At 42.2% G+C, this 12,642-nt stretch overlaps 1 protein-coding gene across 5 annotated transcripts in view; it reads right to left on the minus strand.

Annotated features, from left to right (window-relative positions):
• The window catches only part of LOC135901251 (oxysterol-binding protein-related protein 6-like), a 159,775-nt gene that overhangs the window by 42,433 nt on the left and 104,700 nt on the right, over positions 1-12,642 (minus strand). For all 5 annotated transcript variants that reach the window (XM_065430974.2, XM_065430977.1, XM_065430976.1 and 2 more), the window contains exons 7-12: positions 8,842-8,976; positions 5,633-5,727; positions 4,723-4,971; positions 761-944; positions 539-678; positions 334-450 (exon numbers count right to left, since the gene is read on the minus strand). In XM_065430974.2, the coding sequence (XP_065287046.1) occupies positions 334-450; positions 539-678; positions 761-944; positions 4,723-4,971; positions 5,633-5,727; positions 8,842-8,976 (920 nt within the window). The remainder of the gene's footprint in view (positions 1-333; positions 451-538; positions 679-760; positions 945-4,722; positions 4,972-5,632; positions 5,728-8,841; positions 8,977-12,642) is intronic.

A 12,642-nucleotide genomic window follows, 5' to 3' on the forward strand; every position in this document is an offset into this window, starting at 1 on the left:
CAAAGTTACTGCAAAAGTGAACAAGCAATATAAACATATCCTGAATGACAAAAACATACATTTGCCTCACTTTTTAACTCCACGCTGTTCCCAATGGCATCCCCAATGTTCCACAGCTCAAGAGGGCAAGTACGAGTTCATGCTTTCCAGAGTTACAGCATAAGCAGGATGCATCAATACTACTCGTTACACAGTTTGGCAATGACTAAGATGACACAGTGAGCAAGCTCCAAGTTTCTGACAAAAGCAGTGCATAGAATTTGGCAAGGAGTAGGCAATAAATAGCATGTGCTGCATTAATGTTACGTCACTTGGCAAGTGAAGAAAGCTCACCGTTGGCTCATCAAAACTTTCTGCAGCAGATCCATCAGGTGCTGGGAATGCTGATGGATCGGTGTCTTCATGGATCTTCTTAAGGCAGGTTCGAAGGTCATAGTTCTGCTGAACCGCCTGGAACAAAATGTTACAGGACATGTAGCCTAAATTATAGGCACGTGTGGAAAAAAAAGGAAGAAAGGAAGAAAGCAACTGTGTTCACCTGCGTCAGTGCATTCTTAAGGTTTGCAATCAATGCAACATTGCTGCCACAGCTGGCAGTGCTCTCCGACTCCAAGTGCTGCTTGAGGCGCTCCCGCTCGGTTTGTAAGCTGCGTAGCATGGCTCGCAGGCCTGAATGCACTACACAAGAAATATAACCCGCAATGTTGTCAATTGTATAGCCCAGTGGCCCTGTATGTCATGCAAGGGGTCCTATACACACCTTCCTTCGCCAGAGAGAGAAACTGCTCCATGTGCTTAAAGACACCCGTAGTGTCGTATGAACAGTATGCAGCCAGAGCAGTACTGTCGGGCACAGGGCCAACCAGTGTCCCATCTGATGCCAATGAAGGGTGTGAGCAACTTAGGTAGCCCATGTCCCGAATCGAAAGCATTGCAGGCTGATCCTAGAATAAAAAAATGTTTGTTCAATTCATTCTTACACACAGAGCAGTGGCAGAGGGTCCTACACATCCCTTACCATATTTATTCGCATAATTATTGCACTTTTTTGCCCAAAAAAATTGACGCAAATTCAGGGGTGCGATCATTGTGCAGGTTCAATCTCCCGCAAAAAGAAAAAAAAAATTGTCATCCCGCATTTGCTGCAGGATGACAACAGGTCAACAAACAAGCAGCACGGGACACCAAAACAAAAATGGCAGCCGGCAGAGCAAGCCGAACTCTCCAAACACGATTTTTTTCTTCCCGTGAGTACATTATGCACATTGAAACAGTTTCTTCCGTATCAGTAACGAATAATACCGTTAATATTGGCAAGCTTGAGGCAATAATGTAGCTATGTCCACTTTGAGGGGACAGAAACAGAAATAGGTGTGCTTAGCTGCCAGTGACATAGAAACACATGGCGGGCATGCTGCGAAAACTGCTGCGGCCTTTGTCTTCACTGCTATCCTAACACGGCACGTTTCTACTAAGGGTGAGCGAATATCTTAGCTGTGTTACAAGCGTCGGCATATGAATAGGGTACACTTCTAACGTATCAGTGTAAACGTGGCTACTCTCGTTGCCACTCATGATTTGTTGCGTGCCCACAAGTGCAGACGAGAAGAATCGAAAGGCACCTTTCTTGCAGTTGTTGTTGTTCACCACAACCATTATAAAGCCTACAAATAATAAAGCCAAGGCAAATTTGGTTGTAGCTTTTTTTTTTCTCATGGAAGTGCGGAAAGTGATGAAAGGAATGTTTGGTGCATGCAGACCGCTTGGTATGTCTTGAAGAGTCGTTCGCGTAGCATTCGATAGCATTCAACAGATGGTAAGCGCTATCATCATTAGCTAGACTTGGCACACGACATATCGCTGCGGCAAGTTCGGGGTACGATCATTACACAGGAAAGCAAAAAAATAGAATTTTGACAAAAAAGTTCAGGGGTCCGATCATTACGCGAGTGCGATCATTATGCAAGTAAATATGGTATTCACCACCACTCTATGATTACAATTTCTTTTTTAGCTATAATATGCGCGTATCTAACTAACCAGTTTAACTGAAAAACAGAGAATAAAAGACGGCAGATCGGTGGAACTGAAGTGCGCATACTTCTAACATTTTCAGACACCAAATACAATCTTGTAAAGAAGCACAGTGCTGCAAATACGATATGTTGTATATCTTGATATAGAACTTTATGATATTTCACTAGTGCGAAAACCCAAATGACACCCAGTTTTTTTTTTTTTAATTTTCTCAATGAACTTACTTTACAAGAAGAAACACTCATTAGCTGTTGCACAAATTTTCCAGCATCATGAACTCGCGTGTCCAATGGTCGGTATGCATGGGCCAACATGGATATTGACCAACTGGTTGAGCAATACACATTTCATTCATATGTAAAATAGCGGCAAAAAACACGGACAAGGGAGGACACAGGATGTCCTGTGTCCTCCCTTGTCCGTGTTTTTTGCCGCTGTTTTAAATATGAACGATCCATACCAACTAGCTTGCACCCAAACCCTTCTGACGCATTTCATCCTTTTCCTAAAGGGGTTCTTGATGCGGTACGGCTTGGTACATGGTGAGGACATGGGAAATTGCACGTGGCAAACACCATAGTTGAAGGAAAAAAAACTTTTTTCTTTCATGACAGGTGCAATAGAGGCCTGTTCCACACAAAAAAGCCAACTCACAGAACGTGTGTATAAAATTTTCACTCCATGAAACTACACCTTTTACATACAATGTATTCTCACTGAAGCTTCACTATGTGCATTAACTGTTCTATATCAGATATATAATAGAATTTAACCAGGCTCGATGCACCCAGGTTCGACATTATTTCCTCTCAATTGCTGCAGTGCAATGCTGCCAATGTAGCCACCATCCATGAGAGAACAAAAGTACCAAACTGCTTTTTTCCACCTACATAATCACAATGATGTGTAAATTAATTTGTGGGAATCAATGCGATTGAAGAAATAATGCTCAGCATACAACTCTGCTACCTCAAAGACTGCTGCATGAACAGTGCAGATGTTTCATCCTCCCTCAACCCTCCAGCCCCCTTTTCCAAAACGATTTCAGGATTAAATCAAACTGTTGTCTGAGAATGAGGCAATCTTTTGTTTCAGCCATAGCCAGTATTTATGATTTGAAAAGAACATCCTTTTTGTGCAACTTCTACCTCCTCTTAAATTGTTTACGTATCTAGAAGCAAAGGCAAATTAGCTATACACTATCGTCCGTGTCTCCCTTTATGTTTATGTACATGTGTTTGCAAAAGCCACATGCACTCAAACGTCAGTATTTGCACTGTTGCTTCTGAAAAGCGCCAAAAAGAGTCACATCAGGTGCCACAAAAAAACAGAGAAAGTGACATGCTTCCCCTCAAAGAGATCATACTGTATCAGTGAACATACATCATAGTACATTACATGCAGCATTGACATTCATGCAACCAGCCTATTGTAGTGTAAAAAGGTTTGTGCTCCAAGAAATAAGAAGTTACATAAATGTGCACATCAAATAGAACAAGTTATTTTATGAGAGAAAGGTGTTGCCTCCCTTGGCCTTCCTTCAACACATATCCTACGAGCAGTAATTACATATGCATCCACATTGAAATTGTTTGTAGGAATGCAGATTAACATGCATTAGGAAAGTGCACAGGCTCTAAATTAAATTCATTTCTTCAACTCCTTTTATTTATTGCCCGATTTGCATTTTTTTTTCACTAATGATCACTGCTTTCTAGCATATCTATATTAATGCACTGAAAGACATTCTTTAATTGAAAGAAAAGCAAACACCAATAACATTAGGTGATTTTTTTGTCATAAGAAAGCCACTGCAAATTGTAAGATCAGCACTAGCTTATGCAACTACCTTTACTAATGTGACATGTCAACTCTAACAATAGCTTTAGAATGCTCCAGCCAAACTTAAATATCAATGAAAATAATATCAAAGGGGAAAAAGGAAAGTACAACTATAGCCAAGACATACACACACTGTCATGTGCATCACTCTCTATCTGTCCCTTGAAGCCACCAGTAATCGGCCCTTGCTTACCATCACTTATACAATAAGCAACATGCCTTTACTGAGTGCCTGCCTCTCTAACGCGACACTGAAGAGAAACACCAAATTAGTTTAGAGTAAGTTTAGAGAGTTTGTGGTAATCTTGTGGTAAGAGGTTGATTACTAAAAAAGAAAATGAAAGCCAAAGGTCCATTTTTTAAAAGCTGGTGCCAGAACCTCAGCACTGGTTTATGTCACGGTTTACAAGGTATCTTTTTTTTCATATTTGGGTTGTAGTGGCACCGCAGAAACTTTCGAAATTTGCGAAGTTCAATCCTTGGCTTCTTGAAAATACAATGTAGACCATCTCTACTGATAAAAATTTAACCAGGCCCAAGCAGATGCCATCAAATTTCTATGACGTTGTGTCTAGTTGGTGGGGGAACTTCAAGATGGCGTCATCAGCCATCGTATCAAGCCTCCTCTCACAGTAAGAGTGGCTTTTTCTTTGCATTTTAGAAAGGTATCTAGAAACATAGCTCAACTTACATTTTACTTTAATGTCCCTTTAACTTAAGACATACTAGAGCCTACTTCTCCCCAAAACATTTTTGCAAATAAAGTTAACATTCAGAAGCATGGTCACTTTATAATTATGGATTGCTGCAGAGTTGCTGTGAAGTATTCACACCGTTTCTTACCGACTTTTCAGAGCGATTAGCTTCCGTCAGGTTGTCCATGCTGGCAAAAATATCATTAGCGCCGGCTGCATCCTGTGACACTGTTATTTCCACATTGAGCGGTGGCTTGCCACTGCCGCTGCTCCCACTGCTGCCCCCTTTGCTTGCCACACCTGGCTCAGAGTCCTTTTTGCCTCTTCGAATGCGCTTCAGGTGGAACCGCTTGCGATCTTTCTTTTGACCTCCGACGACATGCTCCATCTCAGGGATCTGGGAATACAGGAAGACAAAGGTGCATCTGAATAATCTCTCTCATTTTCTGTTTAGGTTCTCCCTCATCTCTTTTTTTTTTTTTTAGGCAGCAAGCCACTGAAAAACCCGAGGCATACTGGTCTTGGTTGTTCCTGGCTATATGCTGAGCTTCAGAGTCAGACTGCTACAAATCTGATGCGCTACACAATTATCGCTGCCCTAGTATCCCGTTTTTAAGAATATATATGTTTGTACTTTTAACTTTTTAGTGTATGTATAACTTCATGAAGTATACTATATGTAACAACACATGCCTCTGCAACTAACTAAACAAACTGAAGTCATGGTCGACTCCATTTCTTCCACTTCCCCACTGAGTGCACAGGGGCGGCTGAACTTTTAATATTAAAAGCACTACTAGAGGTGAACAACTTGGTTGGCTATACGTGGATAAAAAGAAAACACATGACCACCATTTGAAAATGACACGTAAGCATTTCGATTTGAGATACTGTTACTACATAATCACTACCATGCTGAGACTAGATCCATTCCATACTGTAGTCATAAAGTAAGTGACCAAGCAGGATTATGCATTTCATATCTTCGAAAATTTATAGCAGCAATTACTGCTACATACACTACTTTCAATTCCCTTGGCATTAAAGCAAAAACACACCTCAAGGTAATTTGAAGACATCGTGCTTGGACTGTTTTCAATCAGCTGCAGCAGATTGGACAAATGGAACAGCTTCTCTTGGAGCATTGAAGCATCTAGAATGGCAAGACACAGACAAAATAATATTTACTGCATCAAAAGTGCAGCTCGGACATCTTCAACCTGCCTGGGGTCCCAGCATAATACTGCCCCATTAAGCATTTGGTTGCTTGGGATTGGGAAAGACAAATGGGAATATGCTCATATGGCGAATAGCTAACATATTCCCAAGCCCTAGCAATAACATGTATGCAAGAAGCAAATCACTTCACAAGCTTACAGAAACAAGAATTAAAACATGCATGACAACTCTGGTTAACCAACAGAAGATAGCTGGACAAAGATGATAATTTATTTTTGACATAAACGCAACAATGCTGAACTGTTAAATATGCTTCTATTCATACCTATTTAACTGTGCTATTTTATTTGCACAACTTTAAAAGTCACAGCCGTCATACAGTATGTGAATGCTGCAGTTAAAGAGAAAGATGTCCCACATCTGCCGCCTCGGCCATGAGTGAATCTGGCTAACTCTCCCAGGCTAATTTTGTACACATATTGCACAAATATCCGAGAAAGGTGATGCCACAGTAGCTTAATTGACAAAGCACCGCATGCATAATACAGAGGATGTGGGTTCGGCTCCCACCTGCAGCAAGTTATCTTTTCATCAACTTTCATTTCCCTTTAGCTTACACAATTAAATATAGAAAATTACATTTCAAATAAACACAACAATTAATTTCCCCTATGCTTTCCCTGGCTTGACTGTCTACTGCTTATCTTGTCCCCAGCATCAAGATGATCAAATTCAAGGTGTTTCTACAACTGAATGTGCCTCTCACCAGGCCCCATTGGAAAGTTTGGTTATACGCTGGGAATTGTAAAGGGGCACACAGGGGGCATTTTTCCTCAAGAACTTTTTTTGCTTAAAAGGTAAAAAGTGAGATAGGAGCAAAGAAATGTTGTAATGCAGTGGTGCGAGGAGGTGAGCTACCCACTCCATGCAGAGGCTCACTCCGATTGGCTCAACTAGTGCCCAAGTGCAACATTTCTCTCCTGCCTTCCTCATATCTGAGCCAAGAGACCACCTTTATCTCGTTTGTCATGACCCCTGCCTCCTTTCTTTTGCCGTCCTTCCTGCAGTTCTGTGCACTCTGCTTTTCACAGGAATTCTCGAGTTGTTCCTGCAGCTGCTGGCCATTTGTGTGCCGCAGGTGGCATCCATGTGGCATGGAAGTACCGTGTATGTGACATCACCTTGCTCACAGCCGGAGTGGCTCCTTCATGAAGAAGAGCATGTGGGCTTTTATTTTGATTTTCAGTTGTTCTTGTGGTGTACATTGCTGCAATACTTTGCCGACAGAATCATCACCATGTCACCTATACACCATAATTGTACATGTACAATACCCAAACTTGGTGAGAGGTCCTTCCAGGCTTAGGCATTGCAAATAGACAAGCGCGATGCATAGCTCTTGAGCTGACAATCCTATGTAACTGAGAAAGGCGGGCTAGTTGGTGGTAGATGCTTGAATGCATAATGTAACCGCGCAAACGACAAAGGGCGAAGAAGGCTTCTCCAGTGTGTTTCCTTCTTCGTCCGTTGTTGTTTGCGTGGTTACATTATGTGTTCAAGTACTGACAATTCTGTCTGCAGATGCACTGCATGAAAACAGCTGAATCAAACAAAAGCCTGCGCACCCTTCTTCTCGAGGAAGCCCCTCTTCCAGCCAGAGAGTCAAAGTCACATGCACAAATGCCTAAATGTAATACCTGTGTCACACGGGCACATTTGGAAGGCCTTCCAGTCGACGGCCTTCGAAATGCCACAACTCTATCGACTCAAAGGAGTTGCCGCGCTGCTACACAGCACTTTCGAAAGGCCGTTGAGTGGTTAGGCGTTTCTCGTAAAATTGTGTGGCGCTGTGGATCTTTACTATCGTTTTCATGTCACGAAAAGTTAAGCAACATTAAAACGACTTAAAGGCACTATAATTTATTTTGTGTTTGTTTATACATTTAACGAAATGTTTATACATTGCCATGCGTATATGTTTAGTTTTTAAGTTGTTGAGTAGCGAAATTGCGGCAACGTTTGTGTCGCTGCATGTCGCTGTTGTCGAGAGTATGTGCAGTTCGCACATGTCAAGTGGCAAAAATACTTTATTGAATAATTAATAACACTCATATATAGTATTCTTAGAGCATTTTGCTTTGATTTGTTCTTTCTAACCGATAGTACGAGCACACTGTGAAAGAGAGGGCATGTTCGCACTGTTTCCGTTTCCGTTGCTCAAAGGCCATCGAGATTTCGATAGAGTTGTAAGGTGCTCCGTTGATTCGATAGACTATTGACTCGGCGGCCTTCGAAACCGCACGTGTAGCAGCTCGAACTTGACCTTTGGGTCAACTGACTATCGGTTGGAAGGCCTTCCAAACGCCCGTGTGACACGGGTATAAGAAACACTGCCTGCAACATCACCAACTTCAGTTAACCATACAATGTGGAACGCGCAGTGTCACCACTGGAAGGACGCCACTCCTAGTGCTACGCAGCATAGGAAGAGAAGAAAAAAAATTAGGTTGGGCTTACGACGTGAACATGATGCAGTTCCTCAGCTTCGGTATGGGAGAAATCCAGGAAGAAATGTCGCTTGTGGACGATAGTCAAGGCTAAGCAGAAGTGTGTGTCTGTTGGCTGCAAAGCTCATCTTTTGGTGGCACGGCAACATGATATTTCAGTTTAGTCTATCTTCGTTAATAAATAACCAATTCGCAAAATTATTTTAGTAAAATGCTCCCTAGATGGCACCTTACAACTTCCAGTGTATAATGAAAATATTCAGTCTGGCCTAGTGAAGGCCCTTTTGAGGCGGGAGAAAATACTAAATATCACCATTTCTGGCCAGAGAATGATGTGCTTTATAAAAGGTTTGGATATATTTTGCCGGATGATCTGTAGTCTGCACTTTTTGCCATGCTGAATGAAAACCAACTAGCCCAGCTTAGAACTCTCATGAAGCTGACATAGTAATAGATGATAATTCCAGCACACGCAACAAATCATGTAATATATCTGCTAGGCCATCCATATGAGCCATCCAAACTTTGTGCCATGGCTGATTTTGTAAACTAAACCATGCTCTTGAAGGAAAAAGGAGCACCTTTGTTCCCATGGTCAATAGCTGATGAGTCCAGGATCCAAGCAGCCACACGACTCTGCTGCTGGTTTAACGGGCTACGAAGTAGACGAGAATTTTCAAGCAACATAGCTGAGGTCATACTGCTGAGGTCGAATCCTGTAAAATGAATGAGAAAAAAAAAGTTTTAATTATTTTGAAGGCTCAGACACAAGTGGTTACATGCATCAGAGTAACTGATCATCCCCTATTTGGATCATCCTTAAAACATACAAGGGCAAGCCAAGCTTGGCTCACCCTTACCAAACGCACCACAATCCACTAAACAAGCTGAACTTGCCTCTCTCTCTCTCTCTCTCTCTCTCTCTCTCTCTCTCTCTCTCTCTCTCTCTCTCTCTCTCTCTCTCTGTGTGTGTGTGTGTGTGTGTGTGAAAGGGACACTAAATGTTAATATTAAGTCAACATGGACTGTTGAAATACCATTCCAGAAACCTCGAAACGCTTGTTTCCGGCGAAGAAGAGACTTATTTTACGAGGAAATGCGTTCTGAAGCGTCCGCGTACCTCTAGCTCAGTTCAAATCGCCCGCCCTCCGATCGAGGAGTGGTGACGTCATGGTTTCATAGTGGCGTTGTGCCGTCGGTGAGTAAAACGGCGCCCGCAGACGGCGCTACGGCTTTTCTGGGCAAAACGCAAACGCGCGGCCAGAAACAGCGCCAAGACAGAGCGGACAGCAGCGCGAAAGCGGAACTATGATGGCTAGCGGAAGGGAAAGCGCGCGACGATAAGCTGGTTCTTTATTTTATGACCCCAACTTTGACGCTCGTTGCAATGGACGACCCTGACGACACATTGGCTCGCGATGCTGGGCTCGACTTCAGCGATTTAAGCACTGATTTAAACGTGACCTGCTGCTGAGTGCTCGCGCTGCCGGCGTCGCTGCGTACTACTACGACGGCAACTGTATGTCATGGCTGTACATATTCGCACATTTGTAGCTTTTCCTTCGTGAAAACGAAATGCCGCACTCACTCAGGTCTTCGACCTGCAGTTCTTGCGCTTCGGAGAATGCAGGCAAGACCGACGGAGCAGCGCTACGGGAAAGCATTGCTTTGAAAGGCACTCCACACGACTTCAGTAAGTCGACGCTGAACTCGTAATCCTCTGGACGAAAGGGAAGCGAGCACACTATCCGATTTTTTGGCTCTTTGCCAACGCGATGTGGCAGAGGTACGGCACTTAACCACTTCGAACGGAGAGGTTCGCTCGTTGGCACACAGTGATAAGTAACCTTGGATTCGTCGCTGCAGCTGCCCTTGGCCAAGTTCCGCGGACCGTTCGCGCATCCCACGACATCATATGGACGTGGCATTCTCGCTGCTTGTTCCAAATGCAAGTTTCGCGAGCCAGCAGAACCAGCGCAGCACGACGCGATAACGAAACAACTGAAACTCCAAAGCGCGCGTGGCGCGGAGTCGAGCGAAAACGAAACCTTTCGACCACCTACACTACTGAAGGGTAACGTCAAAATGTTATTTTTTTCTTGGAATCTAACAGCAGTAGACAAGTAGCATTTTATTCCGTCTTATAACCTAATGAAATTATCTTTTTAATACGAGTAGTTGAGTACTAGTGACGGAAATTATGAGGAGGAGTGCCTTCGTCATCGGACTAGTACCGGAATGTCGCTGGGGGGTCTCAAATCGTGTCGTGCATTTACCTCGATTTCTCTGTTCGCGATTATGTTGACGCCTTAGACGTTCTAGAGCATTGCTTTATCACTTTAACTTGACTTCATAGTAACATTTAGTGTCCCTTGAATGAAATAACAATCTGCTCACAAAAAGCTAGGGAGAAGTACAGGCCCTTACGCTGACTCCCACTCCATCTCTTGCCATCTGAGCCCACCTGTAAAGTGTATTGAGCACTAAGGAAAAAGAAGTAAGTCTTTATGGTCAAATTATGGTCATAAAAACCACTCAACATACTTCTTTGTCTCCAAAGTATGACTTAGTAGGGATTAGTACTAGGACTTAGTAGGGAGTTTTACATTTCACACACCGAAACGGCTTTGGGTACCCAAACAAAAGGACATTTGCGCACCCAAAGTGCCACACCCCGCTTGCGTTTCATTGTACAGCTTTTGTTTTTTGTTATATATTTTTTTCCACTCTGTTGAAAACCTGGCAGTTTGCGTCCCCAAACTTTGGGTATGCAAAATCTAAAACTTCCTAGTAACTAAAAAGAAGAAGAAAACACAGATTTCATACCAACAAATCTTATGAAGACACGTCGCCCAAGAAAACCAATGCAGCTACACCTTTCACATGTCAACATCGCACAGGATTCTTCTGGTGCAATAGTATGTGTTCACACATTTCACATTTCCAAACACACATCAATCACCACAAGGGTGCCAGTCTATGCCACACCAGTGGTGTTAGCAGTTTACAAATTCAGTCAAGAGCGTACGACAATTGGAAGCTTACAGCACACATGCCATAGATGAATAGGCAACTGCCACTAGTTCAGATAGTGCATCATGCCTTTGAATAGCACATGGTTTAATTCAAACCGCACTTCATTCAGCCAAATTCTTGTTCCCTATGCACTCCAAATGAACAAGGCTCTACCACACTAACACTGCTTCTGTGTATTCAGTTTTAATTTCATATACACTGTTTAAAAATATTTACAGATAGCTTTTATCAATATCCTTTATGTCAAGAACCAATCAGAGTAATTAGAAAGACACTGAAAATAATTAAGTTTAGGTGCACACATAAAAAATATGGCAGCATATTTCAACAGTGCAAAAATGTTAGAAGCTATTAGACTTCTTGAGCAAGCAAAAAAAAGAGGAACACATTGAAAAAAAGATTGAAAAATTATATGGAATATAAGGACAAGTACTGACACATTAATCAGACAAAACATATGTACTTAGTCATAAATTGTGCCTTATTTCCTTTTTGAGACAATATCAAGCTTCAAACTAGCTACGGGAAGCACTGACCTATGCTACGAATTTTTACTGTGAACTTTTTGTAATCAATGGGCCAAATATCAAATGAGACAGAAACTAGACCAATCTTAAAAAGCTGCTTCTCGCATTGGCTACCTTTAAGAAAACAATAAATGAAACAAGAATTGAGAGTGCAGCATGATCAAAAACCACAGCATCTATACAATGGTGTTGTAGAAGGTCAATGCCACTTATCCAAATGCCAATGATATGGTTTAATGTCAAAAGATAAGGCTAAGCTAAAAGAGGGGGAACGAAAAGGCAAATGAAGCTGTATACAGTTAAAATGCTAGCAACGTGCCTCAACACACCACTGCCTCCTGGTGGCTGTCAGCATGGGATTACACTAAAAGAATGGGGGACAGGACCTTTTTCTTATTACACGAGTCTCAGGAGAGGCGGCAATTCTCTTTCTGGAAATCCGTATTAAAGTCACCAATTCCCTTTGTTTAAATTATGAACCTTCACCTTAAATTCATTACAGTGCATTGGCATGTCTGTAGAGAAGGCAAACCAACTGCGAACTGTTTAAGAACCCTGCCCCTGCCTTGACAAAAACAAACTTTCTAATACAGCATTTTCTAGTCTCACCTTTAAAGACAGGTGCAGCTGCATGCAGAGTTGTGCAGTGAAGCCAAACTCTTGCCCATTTTTCAAGAATATAATGCAATTGCAGAACAGTGTCTCGTCCATTTTGTATAAGCTTGCCTAACATACAGACTTTATAGGCATTTTATTAATTTTAGTATCTTCTAGATACCTAAAAAATAAGTACAGGCAAAATACCCAGTGACATATGGT

The sequence above is a fragment of the Dermacentor albipictus genome, chromosome 1 (genome assembly GCF_038994185.2).
Source record: "Dermacentor albipictus isolate Rhodes 1998 colony chromosome 1, USDA_Dalb.pri_finalv2, whole genome shotgun sequence".
Taxonomy (NCBI): Eukaryota; Metazoa; Arthropoda; class Arachnida; order Ixodida; family Ixodidae; genus Dermacentor; species Dermacentor albipictus.